At 40.8% G+C, this 22,762-nt stretch overlaps 2 protein-coding genes across 2 annotated transcripts; both read right to left on the reverse strand.

Moving 5' to 3' along the window:
• Positions 1 to 116: 116 nt before the first annotated feature.
• skic3 (SKI3 subunit of superkiller complex) lies at positions 117 to 17,322 on the reverse strand. The gene is made up of 41 exons (XM_061817351.1): positions 17,184 to 17,322; positions 16,792 to 16,896; positions 16,440 to 16,583; positions 16,280 to 16,371; positions 16,107 to 16,182; positions 15,607 to 15,753; positions 15,195 to 15,293; positions 14,996 to 15,104; positions 14,768 to 14,908; positions 14,420 to 14,518; positions 14,204 to 14,328; positions 13,926 to 14,012; positions 13,685 to 13,788; positions 13,473 to 13,599; positions 11,752 to 11,931; positions 11,456 to 11,580; positions 11,130 to 11,380; positions 10,940 to 11,042; positions 8,745 to 8,927; positions 8,492 to 8,630; positions 8,325 to 8,403; positions 8,131 to 8,192; positions 7,994 to 8,050; positions 7,791 to 7,859; positions 7,582 to 7,656; positions 7,314 to 7,455; positions 7,142 to 7,235; positions 6,341 to 6,418; positions 6,125 to 6,249; positions 5,920 to 6,043; positions 5,420 to 5,644; positions 5,249 to 5,321; positions 5,126 to 5,179; positions 4,858 to 4,969; positions 4,355 to 4,483; positions 3,739 to 3,863; positions 3,426 to 3,590; positions 2,915 to 3,067; positions 2,437 to 2,567; positions 1,270 to 1,399; positions 117 to 1,164 (listed from the first exon to the last, which is right to left on the reverse strand). Exons 2-41 carry the CDS (start codon positions 16,879 to 16,881, stop codon positions 1,087 to 1,089), a joined length of 4,701 nt encoding a protein of 1,566 aa, XP_061673335.1. The 5' UTR covers positions 16,882 to 16,896; positions 17,184 to 17,322; the 3' UTR covers positions 117 to 1,086.
• A 566-nt stretch (positions 17,323 to 17,888) lies between these two features.
• On the reverse strand, positions 17,889 to 22,157 carry arsk (arylsulfatase family, member K). The gene is made up of 8 exons (XM_061817352.1): positions 21,960 to 22,157; positions 21,467 to 21,596; positions 21,222 to 21,381; positions 19,968 to 20,250; positions 19,728 to 19,899; positions 18,546 to 18,770; positions 18,248 to 18,463; positions 17,889 to 18,181 (listed from the first exon to the last, which is right to left on the reverse strand). Exons 1-8 carry the CDS (start codon positions 22,062 to 22,064, stop codon positions 17,907 to 17,909), a joined length of 1,566 nt encoding a protein of 521 aa, XP_061673336.1. The 5' UTR covers positions 22,065 to 22,157; the 3' UTR covers positions 17,889 to 17,906.
• Between the last annotated feature and the right edge of the window lie 605 nt (positions 22,158 to 22,762).

A 22,762-nucleotide genomic window follows, 5' to 3' on the forward strand; every position in this document is an offset into this window, starting at 1 on the left:
TTATTGTTTCTATTGTAATTTCCTCCTGCCTGAAGATAGGTGGGATAGGCTCCGGCACTTTCGCGACTGTGGTGAGGATAAGTGGCTCAATTTATGGATTGACAGATGGTTTAAAACAATGCATTTTAATCCAACACAATCTTTTGTCAAAGTGGATGAAACAGCATTGATGACAGGTAATTTTTTTTTTCATTACAAAAAAGTTTTCATCACAACTTCCAACGTATGATCTAACTTTTCAGCTTCCACACAACAAAACATTTAAATGCAACACCCCAAAAAAGTGCCCTAAAATGGCACTTTAAATTTCAGTCTGTTTAATGGCCAGCCGTATTTTCTATTACCGGTACTTTTTCTAGTGTTTTACATTGAAATACAATTTTAGACAAATTTTTACAGAGTTGACAATATTCCTCTCTGTCAATTATTTGATTCTGTCATCCACTAGAATTCATTTAAATTAAACAATGCTGCTTTTTAGAATAAATACTTTGTTATATGGTATTTAAAAAATCCATTAATTGAGATGAATTACTTATCCTCTCATCAATTATTTTCTTTTAATAGTCAAACCCCTAATTCAGAAAAAAAAATATAAACCATAGTCATAAAGTCATCTTCAGCATGTACTTAGCAAGTTGTGAGCGCGATGTGGATTTCTTTCTGCATACCATTGTAGAAGGTTTTCAACTCCGGCTCCTTGGAACGCCACTGCATGCTTTACATCTCAATCATTGTGTTCACAGGATAGAGTGATTAAATCCATCGTTCCCAAAATCCGTCAGCCATTACATTTCTATAACGAGGGGCTGATTGCGTCTCGACGGCACTTCCCGTAGAGCGCTGACGACGAAGTCTCTGAACATGGTGATCGCCTTACATTGATGAATTACCCATTTAATCCTTATTCCATGATCACAATATTAATCAGAGTGCTGTGTTTTAACTCATGCTGGCAACAGATAATACATTAGAAAATAAATGTGGGTTTAGTGGGCCTTTATGATTCAACTCGCACCATGCAAAATTAAATCATCATGAGTGGAGAAATTATACATTTTTTTAAAAGATGCACTGGGGCAAAATTCAGGAGGAAGAAACAAGCTGAGAATGGAAGTCCAGCAGTCGTCGGTCCCCATTCATCCTGGCGTGCTCCAAAAGTGCCTGCATAAAAATGAAAAGGCACATCGAGAGTCATCTGTAGAGATTGTCTTAGTTTGTCTGAGAAGTTGCCGGATGTGCGTGTGTCAGGATGATAGTGTGCTTTACATGAATCAGTTCCTCGTCATTCTTGGAATGCAAGTGCCTTAGCAGATACCAGCTGGCCACTTGTGCCACAGTCACAGGGAATTCTTGACAGGGGACATAGACCAGCTTTTCCAACAGTCGCCTGGTTTCCCTGCAGAGAACACAAAATGAGCCAGACAGCAGAGGTAAAGCTAATCTATTGTATTTAAGATTATTATTGAATAGGAGATCAAACAGATAATAGTAAAATGGCCTCTTGGGGATTGTGGGAGGAGGCAGAGGTGTTTGATACTTGACCATATGAATTCTCAAGATATCAAGAGAGACTTGAACAACCCACTAGATTTCCACTGAGCCTCCCTCTGTGTACTCACTCCAGGGACTAAGTGTGCTCATTTAGCTGTAAGGGGAAAAAGCTTTTGACCTTCTGATCGCATAAAGAACAACATGAGTGGAAGCCACTGTTGAGTCAAACGATCCGCCCACTGATGCTGAATAAGAGAATGGACAGAATGCGTGCTAAGAAGAATGCAGGGCAGAATCTCAAGTTTGGCCCATGGAAGTAGATGATGGCCCATTAAAAGCACAGGTCCGATGCGTAGATGTGGCTGAAAGATTATCCTGGACGACCATCATGTGGGGTGAGGTTTGCTTTGTGATTTTTCAGTTTGGGGCGATGATTGTAAATGTTCAAGATTTATCATATGATGCTTAACACAAAATTGGCCGAGGCAGCGATGTGTGAACCCGGGGTGTGTTCAGGTTTTGGATAAATTGTTTCGTAAATCATTATTCACAAACAAAGAGGCAAAGATTTTGCAACCAAAATGTTGTTACCAGATATGCTTTTCTATTTCTTATGCCATGTGGCGCTATGCTGTCTGTACTAGGTTGGTCTTGGAGGCAAAACAGTCATCTGGCGTGGGGGAGAAGACTCGGATTTGTCAATAGGCAGATCGTGAGCATTCAAGCATTAAGACTTTTTCCTGGTCATGTTCAGGGGTTTTCATATTTTATCTTAAAAATCAGCATGTTACCTGTCTGAATCCCCCCCACAATCAGACATTATATGTTCGACTGTATTCAGTCTGTTGTTGTCTCTTAAGGCATATAAGTGTGTTTGATAAAATACTCGTGTAGCTAATGTGACAGGGGCTTTGATATGGTGGAGTAGTGCTCGGTCCCTACCTGGCAGCCATCTTGGTAACAAACTGGAGCAGGGCCTGGATGAGGCGAGCCACAGGGGAGGAGTCCAGCTTCAAGGCCTCCGTCGTAGCTTGATGGACCAGATCTTTCCAGTCGTTTCCAGGGACCCCTGCCTAAACAGGTTAAAACAAACAAACAAACAAACACACACACAAAGAGTTGAGGATCAACATGGAAAGTCACGATCCTGATTACATGGTAAACCATTCTCTTTGTATAACTGTAAAATAAATGCTTTATCACCTGTTTAGGCACCGTGTTTTAAATCTACTTATGTAAAAAAAAAATGAAAAAAAATGCTGAATGCCTTCAAGGGATTTACTATTCTCTCAATTTTTAATACAAAATTAATCTTGTTTGACTTTCCCTTGGCCTTGGGTGATCCTACAGGTAGATGTCTTTCATCTCTTCTGCCTGATGTTGCCAATGTGTAGGGTATGAAGACAAAAAACACACTCACCATACAGGACCTTAGTGCAAGTAGACCGAGTCGCAGTAGGCTGGCTACTTGACAGCTGTGGATGCCGAGCTGGGAGGCGAGTTGCAAACTCTGTCTGAGCGCCATGACTGCCTGCACGAGCAGACCCTGGCTGATGTACACCCCGGCTAACCACTGAGAGATTGATTGAAGAGATGTAGTGTTGAGACTTACAATGATATGAGTTAACATTATTGATGACTTATTATTATAGTTATTGATTACCGCCACAATCTGGTCTAATATTTAACTATAGATTACAATGTAATTTAGGAAGCATAATTTACAAAGTAATTTGTGATAGCATCACAAGAAGCTTGTAGTTTGTTCAGTGATAATATATGGACCAAATATAGTGATCCTACTACAGAATATAATCAGTCATGTTTGCATTCAACTAGCATTATTATTATGAATATGGAAAAAAAATGAGGTAAAACACAGTTGCCCATTGGACCACTGGTGCTTGAAATGACTGACAGCTCATCCTTACGTGCCAGGCTGCGACATTTGTGGGGTTCAACATCACAGCACTGTGGAGCTGCTCCAGGGTAGATTCTGAAAGGAAAGTACCATCACCCGCCTCGAGGAGGCGCTGACACTGTACTTGTCTGAGCGACAACATCACGGCGGGATGCTCTGGAGACACATTCAGAACCTAGAATGAAGTACAACAAAGGAAACTCAGTAACGAGTACACACGAGTAGAATCATTCAATTTACATTGTCTACAATAGGTAATATATACAATGCAGTAAATCATAAAACAAGGCTGAAATATGAGTGGATATGTGTGTAAATGTCACCTGGGAGCAGAGTGCTTCTGCCTGCTGAAGTTGGCCACTCAGCATAAGACCACTCACTGCTTGTTGTAGTACCCATCCTTCCAGAGACTGGGCTAGCGGCCGCTCTATCTCCTCAACACTACGGACTGGAATACATGTCTTTAGTTAGCTGTGGCTTCCATTGTAAACTGTACAGTTGAAGCCAGAAGTTTACACACACTGTGCAAAAACACATTTCATTTTTTGTCTCATTGTCTGAAGTCATATCAGACTAAACCTCTCCTGTTTCAGGTCAGTCAGGATCACCCAAATTTTTCAGCTTTGTTAAATGCCACAATTATGAGAAAGAGAATTTCTTAAGAGGTTCTTGTATTATTTTGTTCAAGGTCAAAAGTTTACATTCATTTCCTTTGAGCTGCGGGACAGGTCAAACGTTTTGGATAACCTTCAACAAGCTTCTGACAGTACTCTGCTGGAATCCTGGCCCATTCCTCCTGACAGAACTGGTAAAACTGAGTCAGGTTTGTCACTTGGCTTGCTTGCACACGCCTTTTGAGATCGGAACTTACAAAATTCAGCAAGGGATCAAAAAGTACTTCCGCCAGTGTATGATATCGCAAAAAAATAAAACGCATACCTTTCTCAGAAACCACTGACATGAGGGTTTGCTCTAGTCCTTGCCTACGAGGGGCTGAGCTCGAGAGATAACAGGAAGTGTTTTCTGTGTGACAGGCAGCCATTAATCCTGCCCATGCAGCTGGATCATCTGTGAGTAGAGGAGACATTGCTCAAAAACTGGCACCTTGTAAAAAAACTTGGACTCAATGCATTAACTATGATGTATAGACTAGCAGTACAAGTAGAAAAGCTTCTAAGCTACACATCGTCAACTCCCTCCATTGCAGGAATTGCCTTCCAGAACCACTCCTGATAAGTGAAAATCAACGATACAGGTACCTTTGAAAATCTGAAAAGAATTTTTTTTTTTTTTTAACTTGAAATAGTTTTAGGTTATTTCACCACATTTAAAACACAGACATTTCAGCACAGAATATATAAATAGAGAGAGAGCAAGAGAGAGAGAGTGTGTGTGTGTGTGTGTGTGTGTGTGTGTGTGTGTGTGTGTGTGTGTAAATCTACCAGGACAGAGCCGCACAGCTCTCTGCATGGTCTTCAGAGCATTTCTTTGAGCATCCTCTCCAGAGTGTCTCCCACAGGCCAGCTGGTTCAGTCCACTGTACAGCAATGCTCTCTACAGGTTAAGAACATTTTTTTGTAGTTTTTTTTTTTTTTAAATGAAAATGTCTCTCTCTTTACTGTATGGAGTTATTAGCTCCACCAGCTTTAAAATAGGATCGATAGTGAGGTAAAAATAATGAAAGCAATTTATGATGACGTGCTATTTTACCTTTCCCTGAGTCATACTAGAGAGGCAGGCAACATGTCCGGCCATGGCTCCCCCCTGGAAAACAGAGCACGGCATTACCTGTCAGCATAATTTGGTAAAGTGCTGTGTTTGCATGTGGCTTACATTTGCCTTCCTGGGGTAGTACTGGGGTACAAGTCTGGACAGGAGTGACCACAAAGATGAGTTCCCCGGATAACTGAAAGGAGAACCGGTCCAAAGAGAAGTTACCGGTAGTCGACAGGAATAATGTAGTCGCAATGTGTTACTGTCTGTAGAAGAATTTCTCCTGTTCACCTGTGTACAGCTCTGGAGGCCTCCCTTTGCACTGCACTGTAATTCCCCTGAAGCGCCAATAAGGTGCAGGTGAGAAGACATCGCTGCTCAATAACAGTCACACAGGCCGAGCCTTGTTTGAGCAGCTCTGTGCGGGCAGCAACAGCTAGCGTTATATCATTGTGGACCAATCCAAGGGCACATAAACACAGAAGAGATTCTGGTACTGGTTCCTTCAACATGGAGCTGTGGAGGACAGACTGGCAGTCAGTACTGTACAGGAAAGCCAAAGTTTCATTTAGGATAACTCTGCCATCTAGTGGAAAAACATTTACTTGTATTGCCTGTTACTATACATCACTGGCATAGATATGGGCACAATGGCACAATATTCGTAGCAAATGAATAATTTTCTGTTTAAGTAAAATTTGAAATTTCCCACGACACACACGATTATCACTCACTACAAGCTCATGTGCCTGCAGCACAGTGAATAAGAATCACTCAGGTAGCGGACTCACCATTTGAACAGCAGGGTCTTTGCAGAGTCTACATTGCCCTCCTGGTGCTTTAGCAGGGATAGAGATGTCAAGACATATGCTGTCTCCTTTTCGCTCGAGGCCACAGCCAGGGCACGCTCATATGCTACACAGCACATATAAAACATTTCACAGTTACTCAGAGATATCACATACGGTATCAAAAAGCTTATGGGCTGCTACTCACTGCTGATGCTCTCTGGTATAAGCCCTGCCTTGCAGTAGGCCAGAGCCAGTCCTGATAGATCACTGAGATCCTCCAGGGCACTGGAGTTATAAATATGGATTGCCTCCTCCCACCGCCCACTGGCACTACAGGGGACACGGTAAAACTGATTTTGTGAGGCGGATCTATAATGAATATAGGTACTGTCAGTAAAAGTTTTATAGGAGAATTTCTGACCATAATGTACGAGCATAGTTACTCCGAGCAAAAGACAAGTGTTCTGTGAGGGATGTGGACTCAAGCAGCTCAACAGCTCTGAAGGGAAAGAATAAAAAAAAACAACACACAATTCTGAATAAGCAATATGATTGTTACTTCTGCCAACTGCGACTCAGGTAAAACAAGATATTACATTTGCCAATAAATACAGAGCGCAAATGTGAGAGGTACATTAATATTTTCACCTGTTCGCTAGTGCCTTGCATTTGCTGCTATGTAGTAATAATGCACACTACAATGAGTTCTTTCAGGCAATAACTGCAAACATATTATACAATATTGAGACATTCTTACACCTAATCTGAAATTGCAGTTAGTGCTATGTTAGTGTTTCAATTGGTGCTTGTTGGTTGGATAGTTTGTTTTTTGTTAACATGGTCATGATGAAACTAAAGTTTTTCTTTGTTTTTTCAACAAATGTTGAGAAAGGAGGTCAAAATAGAGGTGCAATTGTGGAATTTGACACTACTTTTCAGTTAGTCATTTTGCTCTGAGAGAAAGTGGGGCAGTGACCAGATCCAGCAGATGAACTAACCAGTTGGGAGAAAGTGTGTGTTAGTGAACACCCACTTTGTAATGTGCATTAACCCCACCTACTGGACTGTACCGGATCACCCAATAGTTTATGATTTTTTTTTTTTTTTATTCATACATGACATTTTTCGGAACATTTTTTTTTTCATGACAACATGAGGTATAACTGTACCATACTATTCTAAACTATTTTTATATTATTTCATTATGTCTTCTCAGTCATACCTCTGATAAGCCTGTACAGCCTGTCTAATCAGATGCAGATGTTCCGTCAGGAAGCCCAGCATAATGAACGCATCAGCTTCCGATTGGATCCTTTCTGGAATGAAAACTTCCTACTTAACTTGATCGCCTCTGCATGACTCACATTCAACTAGACTGGACTTTGATGGCGTACCGGTGTACTTGCTGAGTGCCACCTGGGCTGCAGAGATGGCATTCATCTGGACTATGTTGTAGCGGTACTGTTCGGTGTCTCTCTTGCTTTTATCCAACAAGGTGGAACAGACCCAGTGTGCGTAGCCCTTCACCCCCTCTGTCTGCATGGAGATGAATGATGAAGTGGAAAGGAGAGGGAGACAAAAACGCAACACAACAAGATATGTACAACTCATATGAGTAAAAGGCTTCAAAGTGAATTTTTCAAAAGAGATGTGGTCACGCACATGTGTGCTGAGTTCAGTGGTGTGTCTGAAAAGATCCATGGTGTCATAGCTTCCGACTCTCTCTGCTATCAGTGCCTGGCAGGATGGCAAAAGATGTCAGACCAAATATTAACAGTTGTACGTACAATCAACTGGCATCATAAAACATCTCTACGTTCACATAAATATCGAAGACAATTTGTTCTAAAGCAACAAGAACAAAAATCTACCTGTCCAATCCAGCAGTTGACATACATCGGCTCCAATGACTGTGCAACCTTAAAGGCCTCATGTGCAAGCTTAAAAAAAAAAAAAAAAAAAAAAAAAAAAAAAAAAAAGGAAAGACAAGGCCTGAACAATAGAAGCGCATGTAACAGTAACCAATGATGGAAAAAAATCTTTGAAGCTCTAAATTGTAAAATGAAACACATACCTCTATGTTGTCCTTTTTCAGATACAAGGTGCCCAGGTTGGTCCAGGCAACAACATTCTGTCAAGAAATTTTAGTTCCTGAGAAAAATATTTGGAGCCAACGTATCACAGTCAACCTCATCATACATACATACATACATTTGGTTCAACTTGAATGGACTTTATGAAGCAATGCTGAGCCAGGGCCAAGTTCTCTAGACCTGGTGAAAAGGGTAAAGGGTAAATATTCTACATTCCTCTCACAGGCCCTCATTTGAAACATGGCAAGTTAATAACAGCTAAATATAACATTACATTTCCCTATATATTACAACAATTTTTTTTAAAAATACCTTTGCTTGTATTGATCACTCCCAGTGTATTCCAGCAGCTATGGTTGCCACTGTCCATCATGACTGCTTTTCTTAAACACTGAAAAAAGCCCAAATTCATTTTAACGAACACATGTGGTCCCCAAAAAAAAAAAAAAAAAATCAAGACATGCTGTGAGTTATAGTACTTGTTGTGCTTTCTCTACTAGTAATGATTGCTCCTGCTCAGCATCACAAGTCAGGCGAGCCTGATCATAAAAGTTGAGTCCCAGGTCATACCAAAGGCTGGCGACCTCTGGCATGAGCTTCAGTGCACGTGTGTAACACCTATGGAGAGATAAACAGAGCATTTAAAGTTCAGAAAATAATGAAAGCATCAAATCATGACAATAACATCAGTAAGTTATCACACATGCAGGATGTAAGTGGCAGGTGCGGTACCTCTCTCCAACTCTGAGAGTCTGAACCTGGTTCAGTAAGTGGACTTGGATTTGTGGGTCCAAACCAGCTAGGGCTGCTGGCATGTGAATCTGAGCTCTCTTTGAAGACACTGTGCCGATAGCAGAGCAGGCATCTCCCAGAAGCTTCCATAAACAGGACAGGTCAGATCGCAGCTGCACAGCCCTGAGGAGCACAACAATGACAAAAATCACAAAAGCTCCAACTTAGCAGTCCAATGGAATTCAATTGGATCTGTAAACTCTGATCAGGGTTGTGGAGATGTCGGTGAGATGGCAATAACATTGCATAGCACCATGCCAATGAGTCACTGGCCATTTACACAAACAATGTCAAAATTGTGTGATATTTGGTTTCATAGAAAAGTTTCTATTCTAACAAAATTATCTAAACAGTGCTGGTTCGTGAAGAGGCTTACTTTCCATTAAATACAGCAGCCAGTGTCAGGCAGCACCGTAGAGGCAGAGGAGGGACTTAAGTGAACCGAGTGATTCGTCCAGTGAACTGGTGTACTGAGGAAGTGAGGAGGGGCTTAAGTGAACTGCGTGATTTGTTCAGTGAACTGCTCCACTGAGGAACTGAAGAGTGATTTGTTAGTTTGCGATCTGCTAAAACGCGATGTACTGGTACGATGAGTGATTTGTTTGCTGGAGGAACAACATACTACGCAGTGACCGTACTCAAGGGTGATTTGAACCGCAAATCCTGATGTCCTCATGGAGATACCTTTCACTGGGAGCTGTTTCTTTCAGCTAACGGCTAAATTATGAGTTAGTCAACCACATGAAAACAAATACACCTATTTAAAATAAAATAATAAAATAAAAAATAATAACAGGGGTATCATTCCCTCAGTGTCTCAAACGTGATCATTAAAGCATTTTTATTTAATCATAATGATAATAATAATGGTACATTAAACTTTTTCAAAACTCAGATCTTCTTCTTCTTCTTCTTTTCCTTTCGGCTTGTCCCGTTAGGGGTCGCCACAGCGTGTCATCTTTTGCCATCTTAGCCTATCTCTTGCATCTTCCTCTCTAACCCCAACTGCCCTCATGTCTTCCCTCACCACATCCATAAACCTTCTCTTTGGTCTTCCTCTCGCTCTTTTGCCTGGGAGCTCCATCCTCAGCATCCTTCTACCAATATACTCACTCTCTCGCCTCTGAACATGTCCAAACCATCGAAGTCTGCTCTCTCGAATCTTGTCTCCAAAACATCCAGCTTTGGCTGTCCCTCTAATGAGCTCATTTCTAATCCTATCCAACCTGGTCACTCCGAGCGAGGACCTCAACATCTTCATTTCTGCCACCTCCAGTTCAGATTCCTGTTGTTTCTTCAGTGCCACTATCTCTAATCCGTACATCATGGCCGGCCTCACCACTGTTTTGTAAACTTTGCCCTTCATCCTAGCAGACACTCTTCTGTCACATAACACACCAGACACCTTTCGCCAGCTGTTCCAACCTGCTTGGACCCGTTTCTTTACTTCCTGACCACACTCTCCATTGCTCTGTATTGTTGACCCCAAGTATTTGAAGTCGTCGACCCTCGCTATCTCTTCTCCCTGTAGCCTCACTCTTCCCCCTCCACTTTTCTCATTCACGCACATATATTCTGTTTTACTTCGGCTAATCATCATTCCTCTCCTTTCCAGTGCATTTTTCAAAACTCAGATACTTTCCACAATTCAGATGGCAATAACAGTAAGGTGAGTGAGCAGGATACCCAGGTGACAGATGCTGATGTCAGCGATGCTGTGCACCGGAATGCAGGAACGTCACGCTGGCTGGTGAGAGCCGAGCTGGACGTAAGCAGACGCAGAAGAATGGTTGGTAGCTGAGGTCGCTGCACGCACAGGTTTTTTTTGTTTTTTTTTTATTAATCTCCATGCCTTTTCTACTTTTAAAATACATGTCAAAAACAACCCATACAGTGCTTTGGTGAAGGTGTTGAGTGAACATGAACCTCACAGATGGATCATTAATGGAATGAAGAAACACTTAAACTATTTTATGAAAAAAGAACTCAACAATTCAGTTAACAAACCTTTTGAATGAATTTTTTAAGGAACCGATTTGAGTGATTCAGTACACTCAAAAGAACTGCCGTGCCTCTCACTACAGTTGATGAGATGGGAGAAACTAACAGGTGTCACATTAAAAATTCTTACTTACTTGAAAAGGTTCTGTATAGCTTGCTTAATTAGGTCTATGGCTCTACCATCTCTGCAATCCTCCATTAAACTTTTTGCCAGGGAAAGCTGACACTCACCAAGACCTCAATAAGACATCATAGAAATCTAATTAAACAGTGGCAATGAAAGACTAGAAAACTGTGCAGTTTCTCACACACAAAATGTTATACCTTTCAGAGCAGGGACATAGTCATGCTGTGCTGTGATCTGTAAATACTCAGTGACAGCCTCTTGGAACTTGCCGAGGGTCTGTTTGATCGCAGCGGCCTGGTAGACGCTGTAGATGGAGGTTGGCTGAAGAATGTGGGCCTTCCCGAAGGCCTTCAAAGCTGCTGTGAAACTCTGGCGGTTTAGGTAAGCCTCACCTAAACACTCCCAACAGACCCAGTCCTCTGGATCTGCTCTTAGAGCTGCCTGGAGACTACAAACGCATAATACACAATCAATAATACGCTTGAACTTTCTAGATAAAAAATGAACAGTCTTGAGTTCTTACTCTGCAATCGCCTGTTGATGTTGCCCGACCTTTAGGTAGTAAAGACCTCGTCTCATCCAGGCCCATTTAGCAGAACCTGGAGTGGCCTTCTCGATCACTGACTGAAGTATTGCCAAAGCAGTGTCCTGTAGCAGCAGACAATGTGTAAAATGAAGAGAAAAAAAATGTAAAAAATGAATAAAAGTTCCTATTGGTATTATAATAACATTATTATTAAAACATGAACATGAGGAAAAAACAAGACAATAACATTATCCATATTCAAAAAGGAGTGGAGAAAAAAATACAAATGTTACCATATCTTCATGTGACATGCTGAGATCAACTGCAGCCGCGCCGGATTCGGCATCATCACTATCCAAGTCAAAAGCCTTCTTGTAGCAACCACGTGCCCGACCTGAGTCATTGGCCACCTCCTGGTAATAATGTCCGAGGTAGCGGAACACACTACCAAGGTGTGGGTCCAACTTTGCAGCCTGAGGTACACAAAAACTGAGGCTGAGAAACCAACAGGATAACCGTATGGTCACCTCAGAAACAAGCTCTCTAGTTCTGTATGTTTTTGTGTTTTTTGTTTGTCTTTGGAAATTTTACGCAGCTTACTTGCTAAACATAATGGATTCTTATCCACACTTCCTTTATTTCAGATATTTTCACAATTTTTTTCTCAGTGACTCACCAGTGGAGTGGCTGTGCTCTACAGCGGATAAACGCAACAACAGGGGGAAGCGACTCGGTGTGCAGGTCAAGCTCCAGAAGAGAAGATTCCTAATGCTGCCGTCATCGATTCATCTTGCAAATCTAAGCCCTCTAGCCAATAATATTGTGTAGCTTCATCTTTTAACAAAGACCAGTAAAGACTTCGACGTTCTGGTGTACTGTGCTTCATGGAGACATGGCTATGTGAACGGATTCCCAACGGCAGCTTAATTTTTCCAGGTTTCCAACTTCACCGATCAGACCTTGTCAAGGAGCTATCAGGGGGGAAAAAGTGGAGGAATATGCCTCTATGTCAAAGAAAAATTATGGACCGACATATCGGAGCTTAACACAAACTGTAACCCAGACGTGCTGTTGCTGGTTTTGAATGGCAAGTCATTCTACTCACCACACGAGTTTGCCTCTTTCATCCTCACAGGTGTCTACATGGTTCCCCAGGTTGACACAAACACTGCACTGCTAACCCTCTTTGAAAAAGTAAATTAACTTGAAAATCAACACCCAGACTCTCCCTTGATTATTATTGGGGATTTTAACAAAGCTAAACTCAGCCACATCCTCCATGAATACAAACAGCTCATTGACATACCAGGGAAAACAACTTTCTCGACCAATGGTATAGCACTCTAAATGACGCATACTGTGCTAATCCCCATGGAGCTCCGCGCTCATGTCATCAGTGCTTAATTCGCTTACTATAACAAACCTAAAGTTGCAAAGCCCAAGGTGAAAACAGTGAAGAAGTAGACAAACGAAGAAGAGACAGAACTTCAGGACTCTTTACTCTGCATAGACTAGAGAGTCTTTAAAACTTCAACTGGCAGCCTGGATGAATATAAGGCAGCACCACATCCCATCAGTTTCTATGTGAATGTATGTGTACCAGCAAAGACGTTTGCACGTTCAATCACAACCTGGGAATTACAATATTTCAGGACTTGAAGTGGGAGACCAACATAAACTCCATTCTCAAATTGGTTCAGCCGAAGATGTACTTTCTGTAGCTTCTGAGAAAACACGGCCTGCCACAACAGCTGTTGAAGCAGTTCTACACGAGGCATCAAATCAGTCCTGTATTCATCCATCTGGTTTTCATCTGGTTTGGTGCTCCCACAAAATAGGACAAACTGACAACAAGAGACAATCAGGACTTCCAGAAAAATAGTCAGTACCTAATATGATGGTCCATTCTCATACCAGAGTGACTCTGGCTATGAGAAACAAATTTGTTGTGTGTTTTTGACATACTTGGCTTATAAAAGCGGATTTAGGCTCCCAACAGTTTTTTCTCACTAACCTTGAGAAAATGTGAATGTGCTTTGCTTCTGTCTTTACGGGTCTCTTCTCCCATGGTCCAGTAAAGTTGGCCCAGAAAGAAAAAATATTCTCCACAGTCAGGGCTTTGTGCTGATGCCTTGAGGAAACTGGAGAAGGAAGGAATACATCTCAATGACAGATTTTAGGTTTAACATTGTGGGCAACCACGAGTTCAGCAGAAACTGATTTCACCTTTGTTCTGCTAGCTGTTTCTGGTCCTCAGCTAAGTGGACCAGTCCCCTCAGCGCTGACGCCTGAGCCAGGTTTGGGTTTGAGGCCAACAGCTGTGAGGACACCTGTGACACACATAGAGGTATATATAAAAAAAAAAAAAAATACCCCCTCTCTCTCATTTACTGTAACTATTTTTAAGAAGCCTTTTTTGTGACGTGAATTGTGATACATTTGTGTGTATGTGTGTGGTCAAACTGACCTTTAGCGACTCAACTACATTTCCTTTATTGAGGTATGCACGACCTTTAAGGACTACCAGTAATGGGTCATTGTCAGCATTAGGGATCTGAAGGAAAGACAAACTGAACTGAGATGACAAGTTGAAATTGAATCAGGTTAGCAACGGAAATTTGTACTACCAACTCGTGTAAATACCAGAATCAAAATATTTACATGTAAATGTAAAATATACAGTACAGTTTTCTCAACTCTTGGACTTTTAAATGGGTTAATTTCCCAAAGAATGTGATGTTTTACCAGGGAATATGTCTCCAAAGCCTGCTCTGGAGCCTTATCCTCTCCACTCCTAACCAAAGCTTCAAGCTTTAGCTTTAGCAGTCTGATCCTCAGTTCCTTGTCACCAGGGACACACACTGTCAAACCTTTTACAAAACAAGCACATACACTATCAGCTTCCTGAAGCTGGTTTTAAGCAGTTGCTTCAATAATTTGCATTAAAGCTCCATACGATACCTTGGGCACATGATTTAGAGCAGTCTGAGTATTTGTGCAATTTAAGCTGAGCCTCTGCCAAACTGTACCACGCTGGACTGAAATTCCTTTTCTTCAATCCTTAGAAAATAGAAAAAAAGACAACTTTTGAAACAACTTTATATACTTTGTGAAGCATATGCTCATCAGACTAGTCATTTGGTACAATGGCACAATGTAATGCTCCAGGGCAGTTCTATAACAAAGCAATAAACAGACTATAATAAAAATATGTACCTTGTACAAACCAAATTTTAATACAAAGTCAATCAATTGCACATATGAATCTAATAATGTGCCCACAGTGTATGTGTCCGTGTGTATTCAAACCTTGATCCAGATCCTTAATGGCATCTTTATACCGGCCCTCTTGGAGTGCTTTTGTGCCAAATCCCAAGTTACACAAACTGTTGTCCGGCGCTAAATTATGAAGCCGTGAAAAACAATTGACAGTCTCCTCATTCTGGACACCTGCAAAGACAATGTATCCCATGTAGCCATTCTGCGTATTTTATCTGTAAATACGAGTAAACAAGCAAGCATCGACAGTATGTGAACCTTTTTTAAGGTAGTGAAAACAAAGGACTTCAAGAGGATAACTTTGGGCGGGGTAGAGTGAAACCATCGACTCGCATGCTTGTTTCATCTTCTCTTCTTCTTCAGGTAACTGTGGAAAACACCAAGAGATTCAGTGATTTTGAAAAAGTGTTGCGCCATCACAGATAAAAAAAAAAAAAAAAAGATGTGAAGCTTTTACCTTAGAAAGACATTTGATGTAGTCGGCCGAGAGCTTCTGGTGCTCTTCTCCAGGTGTCGGCTCAACAAGAACCATTGCCTTCTCCAACGCTGTGCTTAGCTGATACATAGCACAGCAAATTAAATACACTAGTAATATTAGGAGAACATCATTTTTTAAGCTTGCCTAATTGCTCTGAGGTTATGTCTGGGCTCTGATCCGCCTGTGTGCGTGTTCTCTTCGAGCTAACTTCCTCCCAGATTCCCAAAAGATATACGATGGGTTTATTAACGGGTCTAAATCTAGGTGGTAACATTAACAACTACAAACAAGGAAGTCAAGAGTACCCAGTCAGTACCCACGCAACTCAAGTTTAGATTGCTTACAGAGGTCTATAATTTGTTACTTCTCTACATGTATGTACAATACTTACATGCTTTTGGGTTTCAATGTCCTGCTCATTGTCACTGAGGCAGGTTGACAGGAGCTGGGCCATCTGTTGCCATAGCTGCAGTAAGGCTTTCTTGTCTGCGCCGTCGCCCTGTTTCAGTTCAATCATCTGCAGCCAAACCTGTGCCAACTATGAAGACATGCAATAAGAATGGTCAAATGTACGGAACACAGGTGCATTGCAATTAATTACTATATCGTGGAATACTATTTCTGTAGTGAAAAAAAAAACAGTGAAAATCGTATATTAAGTAGAATCACCACACAGAGTAAAAATACTCCATGATTTTGTTTTCTAAACTTTATAGCTAAAGAAAACCACAGGCTCACCATCTCAACAAAAGGAGCAATTACAATTATATCAAGTTTCATTTTTTTTTAAATTCAACTAATGAATTAAGCAAACTTTTCCACAATTTTTTTTATTTATTGAAACGCACCTGTATGTGCAGTCACTACAAGAAGTGTATGTAAATCACAAACCTTGGAATAGTCTTTGTCAGACTGATATATGTCTTGCAGCTTTCCGATCACCTCGTAACACTTGATTTTGTCCGAGCTGGAAAGAGAGGACGTTGAGTGGCTCAATTTCAATAGATGAACTTGATCAGAAGGAGCCCAGAATCATGCTGTGTTCAAACTCTTTTGAACCTTACCTTGCATACAACTGGACAAGCTTCTGATAGACGTTAGGTAGCTCAATTTTGAAATCCCACTGGTCTGTCTTCTCATATAAATTGCCCAGGCCCTATAACAGAACAGAAAACAAGTGTACGTGTGTGTATTAATTTAATAATATTTCAAATACTGCATTACCTGCCATGCCAGTAGCTGTTCGGGCTCCAGCTCCACAGCCTTCCTGTAGGCCGTCTGTGCCTGATCAGGTTGCTCCAACTCACTGGCAGCAAGCCCAATGAACACCCATGCATTGTAGTTGTTTTTTTCTAGCTTCAGAACAGTCTGTCAGCAGCACACAAGAGATTAAAGTCAGACATTTTCGCATCTCCGTTGATATCACAATTTGCTTTACAAGAGGGCCCTCAGATCATTAGGAAGGTTGCCATCCCCTATGCAGCAACATAACCCAAAATTGTCCGTAGGTCTGAACCAACACTAATGTAGAAAAATCATAATAAGGCCATGGTGACATGTAATATTTCGTTCTCACCTTGCAATGTTTCAACGCTTCTTTGAATTCCTTGCTTTTTATAGCCTCTCTAGCACTTTTCAGGGCGGCTTTCACTTCTTTACTCGACATGGTGGTCACTGTAGCCTGCAAGCAAATGACGCTTAATAGGTATCATACATATTTGGGGTGTTGATAACAAACAGTTGAATACAAATATTTAACAGTACACTAGTGCTTCGTCAGAAGCCGCAAAGAAAAAAGAAAGAAGGACAGAAAGAAACAAAGAAAGAAAACCCAGCATTAGCATGTTTGTGTTGGTTGTCAACATCGATTATTAGCGTCAAACCCAGAGAAATATAAATCGGTAGTTAGTTAGCATCAGTTGACAAAAATATATCTCCGGAAAAAAAAAAAAGATGTTTGACACTCACCGTTTACGTCGCCAACTCAGAGGTGTTGTGGCTGACCCGGAAGTGCTACGCACTTTAAACTCTTCATAATAAAATGCTTTTTGGGTTCGTCCACCGTATTGGGAGGAAATTAGGAAAAGAAAAAGTGAATTAAAATTAAATACTACAAATAACAATAACAACAATAATAATCCAAACATAATCAAACATAACGTGCTTTAGTTGGATTTGTTGAAATTCTGAAAAATAAAGATTGCTGTGAGATACAAGAGATTATTATAAATTATATTACCTGTATTCATAGATTGGGTTTGGTTTATTTATTAACAAAAGAAAAGATCATTGATCCTGGGGGGAATGCAGTAAAGTGCAGGGAAGTAAATAAAACATAATTTACACAAAAAAGTAAATAAATGAAAAAAATACCAAACATTTTGCATCAAATAGCCAAGAATAATTATAGATGTGATCTCTGCACATACAAATGTGCATAGTGTGCAAAAGAATATTTGAAGTATATTTGAATATTCCAGAAAATTCAGAGCACCATTCATACCACTCAAAATGAATACAGTATATAAAAAAAATGTATTAGTCATTTTAAAATAGCAGAGTTACAAATACAGATATACCATTGTAATGCAAATTCAGACAGGACATCCAAGACTATTAGTAAAAAAAAGTCAAGAATGTAGAGAAAAAGTGCAAGCGAGCCATGATTGGACAATAAAGCATAATCCAGTATCATGAGGACTCATCCTGCCACCTATCAATTAGTTTTTCATTAGTCACAACATCTTTTTGCCAATCAAGATGCCACCTGAGATTAGCAATAACTTGACTGTAGTTGCTTCCTAAACTTCGGCGCCAGGCACCAAATTCCTTTTTGTTGTAGACATGAACAGTTGTGGAAACATTCGGATACTGTATAATGCTACGTAACTTCTCGTCGAGAAGCGCCTGCACATCTGGGAATTTGAAGACCACGTTATGAAGTTCTTCCTTGTCCAGCGAAAGGTCTACAATTAAAAAGAGCTGAATTTTAGGGGCTACTTTGATAGATGGATTAATAGTTACGTACTTACCAAAGAGCTGAGGAGGGACACTCACTCCATCAGCATAGGTGATATATTTCCACTTGCCGATTCTCAGCATGTAGGTCGAGACATTGACATTGCAGCCATGATATTCGCTCAGAACCCAGTCTGGATGTTGCCTCTTGGGAAACGTGCTGTGCTTGGACAGAAAAGGAAGCAGCGAGTAGCCACTGAGATTTCCTATTCCAGAGATTTCAGCAACATCTGCAACACAAGACATAAGTGTGCTAAAATGTTGTCATAGCTTTTTTTAGTATCTGTACCCAATTTCTATCAATTTCCATACCCATCACAGTAGGGTAGATATCAACCAGCGACACGAGCTGGTTGACCTGTAAGCCCGACACAAGGCCGGGCCCCATGATGAGCAAGGGAACGTGGGAGCTTCCCTCAAACATCGACATCTTGTAGAACTGACGGTGATCCATGGCCAGCTCACCATGGTCGGCTGTGAAAATCACTACAGTGTTGTTGAGCAAACCACTGTCTCTTAATGCAGAAATGACTTGTCCTGTGGAGCCAGATAGTAAACATCCACATTTATCCATTTCCTATACCGCTAACCCATATTCGCTGCATGAGTGAGTCCATAAGAAGCTAAACCATTTTGATACAGTCTTTACAATGAATTTGATATGAATGACGTGTACTCTTCTAGTTTGGACTTAAAATCTTTCACACAAATAAAGTATTTGAGGAGGCCCTGTAGCTCAATAGTTAGAGCACTGGTTTGGTAAACCAGGGGTTGTTGGTTCGTATCCCACTGGGGCCTCCACTCCCTGAGAAGGGTTGCGTCAGGAAGTGCATCCGGCATAAAAAAATTGTGCCAAACATATATATGCGTTCATCTGAGATTATATGCTGTGGCGACCCCGAAAGGTACAAGCCGAAAGAAACACACACACAAATAAAGTATATACTGTGTAGATATTAAGGCTATTTTATGTAGAACGTGTCAATTTCCATTCAATGGATAAAATGACATTTTCATTATATTAATATTCCTTCGATGAAAATCCTTAATCCAGAATCCAGAGACATCGCCAAATACCTAGTTTCCTCCTTAAAAATAAAATGCCATGCTTGGAGTGGTCACTTTCATCTGTAGATTGTTTGTTTTTGTGCATTTTAGTACCTACTGTTTTGGATTTGTACAGTCGAGATTATTGTAATAATTTACATTCAAAGAATCTTGAAATGCTCTTAATGTAGAATCCCTATCAAATGTTTTTCAGCCACTTGAAATTGACATATTTCACATGTTTGTTTCCATAAATGTCATGTGTTTGTCAAAGCCTACACTTCAATCTCGTCAACTCATTTCAAAAATGGTCATAAAAAAACTTGTAGCACTGACTACATACTTTTGGATGTAATTGGAGCATATCAAATGATCACAAATAGGGTTATATCTAAACAAGAAGAATTAAAAGCTTTCTGTTTTCCGCTATTACTGCAGTCAACAAACCCAGCATGGCGTCTGCTTCAGCACACATGGCATAGTAGAAGGCTCGGATTTTCTTGACTTCCTCTTTTGTAAAATGCCCACTGCAGTTTTTGGTGAAGGTGGAGTAGTAGTCAACAGGGTGCATTGCCGCTAAGGGGAGCCACCTGGGAAGAGTGACAAGCTCGGAATGCACCTGCCAACATAAAACTAAATTGAGCATCGGGAGAGCATCTGATAACAGGTAAGCTAAATCATGCATGCCTTTTTCAGCCAGTAAGGAGATGAGCGGAAAGTGGATCCTCCAGCAGTTGGGCCCAGGGAATCAGTCTTGTAGGTGTGAGGTAGATTGAGGCCCAGGTAAAGGGCAAAAGGTCGGTGTGACGACGCAGCCTTCTGATGAATCCATTCTTTGGCAAAATCTGTGTTTTTCCAGTCCACAGTATTGACTCTCACTGTTGACCCGTTACCCATCAGTTGAGTGACAGGCCGACCCTCTTGGCGCAGCAGGAGGGGGACGTCCCGTGTCCAGGCCTCAACACGATTACTGCAGTAGTATGAACACTACCAAGTAACTGTAACTTTAAATTGAGGCACAACCGAATACGATAGTAGGAAGTGATAGACCTGACTCTGCAGAAAACCTGCATGCACACTGTCCGTTACAGGAGATAATACATCCACTAAAATCACCAAAATTGGGATTAAAAATGGACAGAAGAAGCCATTTATTCTTAGATAAATCCATTCATCTATCCATTTTCTTATGCCGTTTATCCTCACAAGGGTCGCGGTGAGTGCTGGAGCCTCTCCCAGCTGTCAACGGGGAGGAGGCGGGGTACACTCTGAATTGGTTGCCAGCCAATCGCAGGGCACATGGAGACAGACAACAGCCACACTCACAATCACACCTAAGGGCAATTTAGAGTTTCTAATTAATGTTGCATGTTTTTGGGATGTGGGAGGAAACCCACGCCGGCACGGGGAGAGCATGCAAACTCCACACAGGCGGGTTCAGGATTGAACCCGGGACCTCAGAACTGTGAGGCTAACGCTTTTACTAGCTGAGCCACCATGCCACCTTTTAGAATAACCATTTCAGGTTTTTTTTTTATATGTATTTATAGAGACAGAGACAGAGATTACTATGTTGTGTGACATTGTTGCATGTTTTTAGTGTATAATAATGTCACAGGAATCTGAGATGCGAACCCAGACCCTGATAGCTGTGAGGCAGATGTTCTTTCCACTAGATCACTGTGGTGTCTGTCAGGAAGGCATTCATTTTTAAGTCAATTTTTGCTCAATAATCGCAGTTTACAGTGGTGTGAAAACAACAATGTGTCCTACCAAAATTAGCTACACCCATGTACCAATATAATGCAGTCCCCGCAACTGTGAACAAGCACATTTGTAAACACATTGTTAAAAATCCATTAGAAATGAACATAATCTTTGTAAGTCCAAAAACAACCCTTACATAGAATGTCAAATGCATGATCCATCCCTGACTGGTACCTGAGCGAATGGGCCCCTGAAGTGTAGTCCAGCTTCCCAAGCATCTTCGTCAAGTAGCCATTCTTCTCCAGCAGATCCATCCACGTGGTCACATTTCCATTGAGGCACTTGTAGTTGTTCCATGACTGAGTGAGGTGGGCAAACTGGCCACTCCACATGGCTAAACATGGCGACACATATTAACTTTCAAACATAATACTTCATATTTGTAAAGTCACAGTTGGATGATGATGATGATGTCTTGCCTGCACGAGAGGGGCAGCATATGGGAGAGTTGGTGTACGCATTCATGAAGGTGCTCCCCAGCTCTCTGAGGTAGTTTATATAGGGAAGGTGTACAACTTTGCTCCCGGGATCAAATGTCAAGCGCCCGTCCTGCACAAACAAGAACAAAGAAGTACTCCATAAGAACCAATACAACAACTTTCTAAAAACAGACAAAAGATGCTCTCTTTTGATTCGATGAGAGGTGTATTAATTCAACATCATGATTATTTTTGTTTGTAGTGGTGTAAAACAGCCCTGCATCACACAAGGATGTTATGAATATTTCTGAAATTTTATCTACATGAAAAGGGATAAATATTAGAAACAGCTCTCGTTATGACTTATACTACTGCAAACAACACATACACAACCCGTCACCATGTTATAACTGAGCAATTATAATGATTGTCTAAGTGTCCTTATGCCCGTCACATAAAATAGATAAAAAGTGAATATTACACGTCTACTCACAAATGCATCCGTCATCACCATCACAATGTTAGGTCTTGTTCCATTATGACTCAAACTTTCAGCACACATTTGAAAGAGACACATCACAGCCAATATAAAATTCATGATAATATTAATAATATGCCACTTTGGACAATATCAACGTATCTCAACAAACTCATAACCAATGGCTAGAATGTATTTCTTTCCAATAACAACATCCGGGTTGAGTTTTACAAAATAAGAGCACACGTAATACAGACAGCAACTTTTAAGGGAAACAAAAATAGGAAACAAGATAAATTATTTAAACACATCGGACACCATTTTTTTCTGGGAAAAAAAACAATAAACAACAACTTAAGACGGCATAACTTTGAGTGCTTTTTTCTGTAACAAACGACGTTTCATTTTCCACCGTGGGTTAGTGTTTTTCGTGTGATTGTTTTATATTTATGGCCTAGAAGTGTTTTTAAATACAAATATTTACAATAATGATTACGTCGCTATTGCGTTACCGTATATTCCGAGTTGCAAACGAATTTGAGTTGGGAGAAGTGCTTGTAATGACGCGTTAAAACCGCTAGATAGAAGCATTGATCATTCTTCAGACGATATGGAACAGTACAAAACCAGAACTTGAGCAACTTTTAGATTTTTAGTGGCTCATGGTTACTGTCCCAATAATGTGCCTGTATACCATTAAAGTATATGCAAATAAAATCAGAATTATTATAATACGTAAAAAATATATACAAAAAATAAAATGTTTAATCAATTGGACTTCTTATAAATTGGCCGTCAACCACATAGGGTGCACCCTG

The sequence above is a fragment of the Syngnathoides biaculeatus genome, chromosome 4 (assembly GCF_019802595.1).
Source record: "Syngnathoides biaculeatus isolate LvHL_M chromosome 4, ASM1980259v1, whole genome shotgun sequence".
Taxonomy (NCBI): Eukaryota; Metazoa; Chordata; class Actinopteri; order Syngnathiformes; family Syngnathidae; genus Syngnathoides; species Syngnathoides biaculeatus.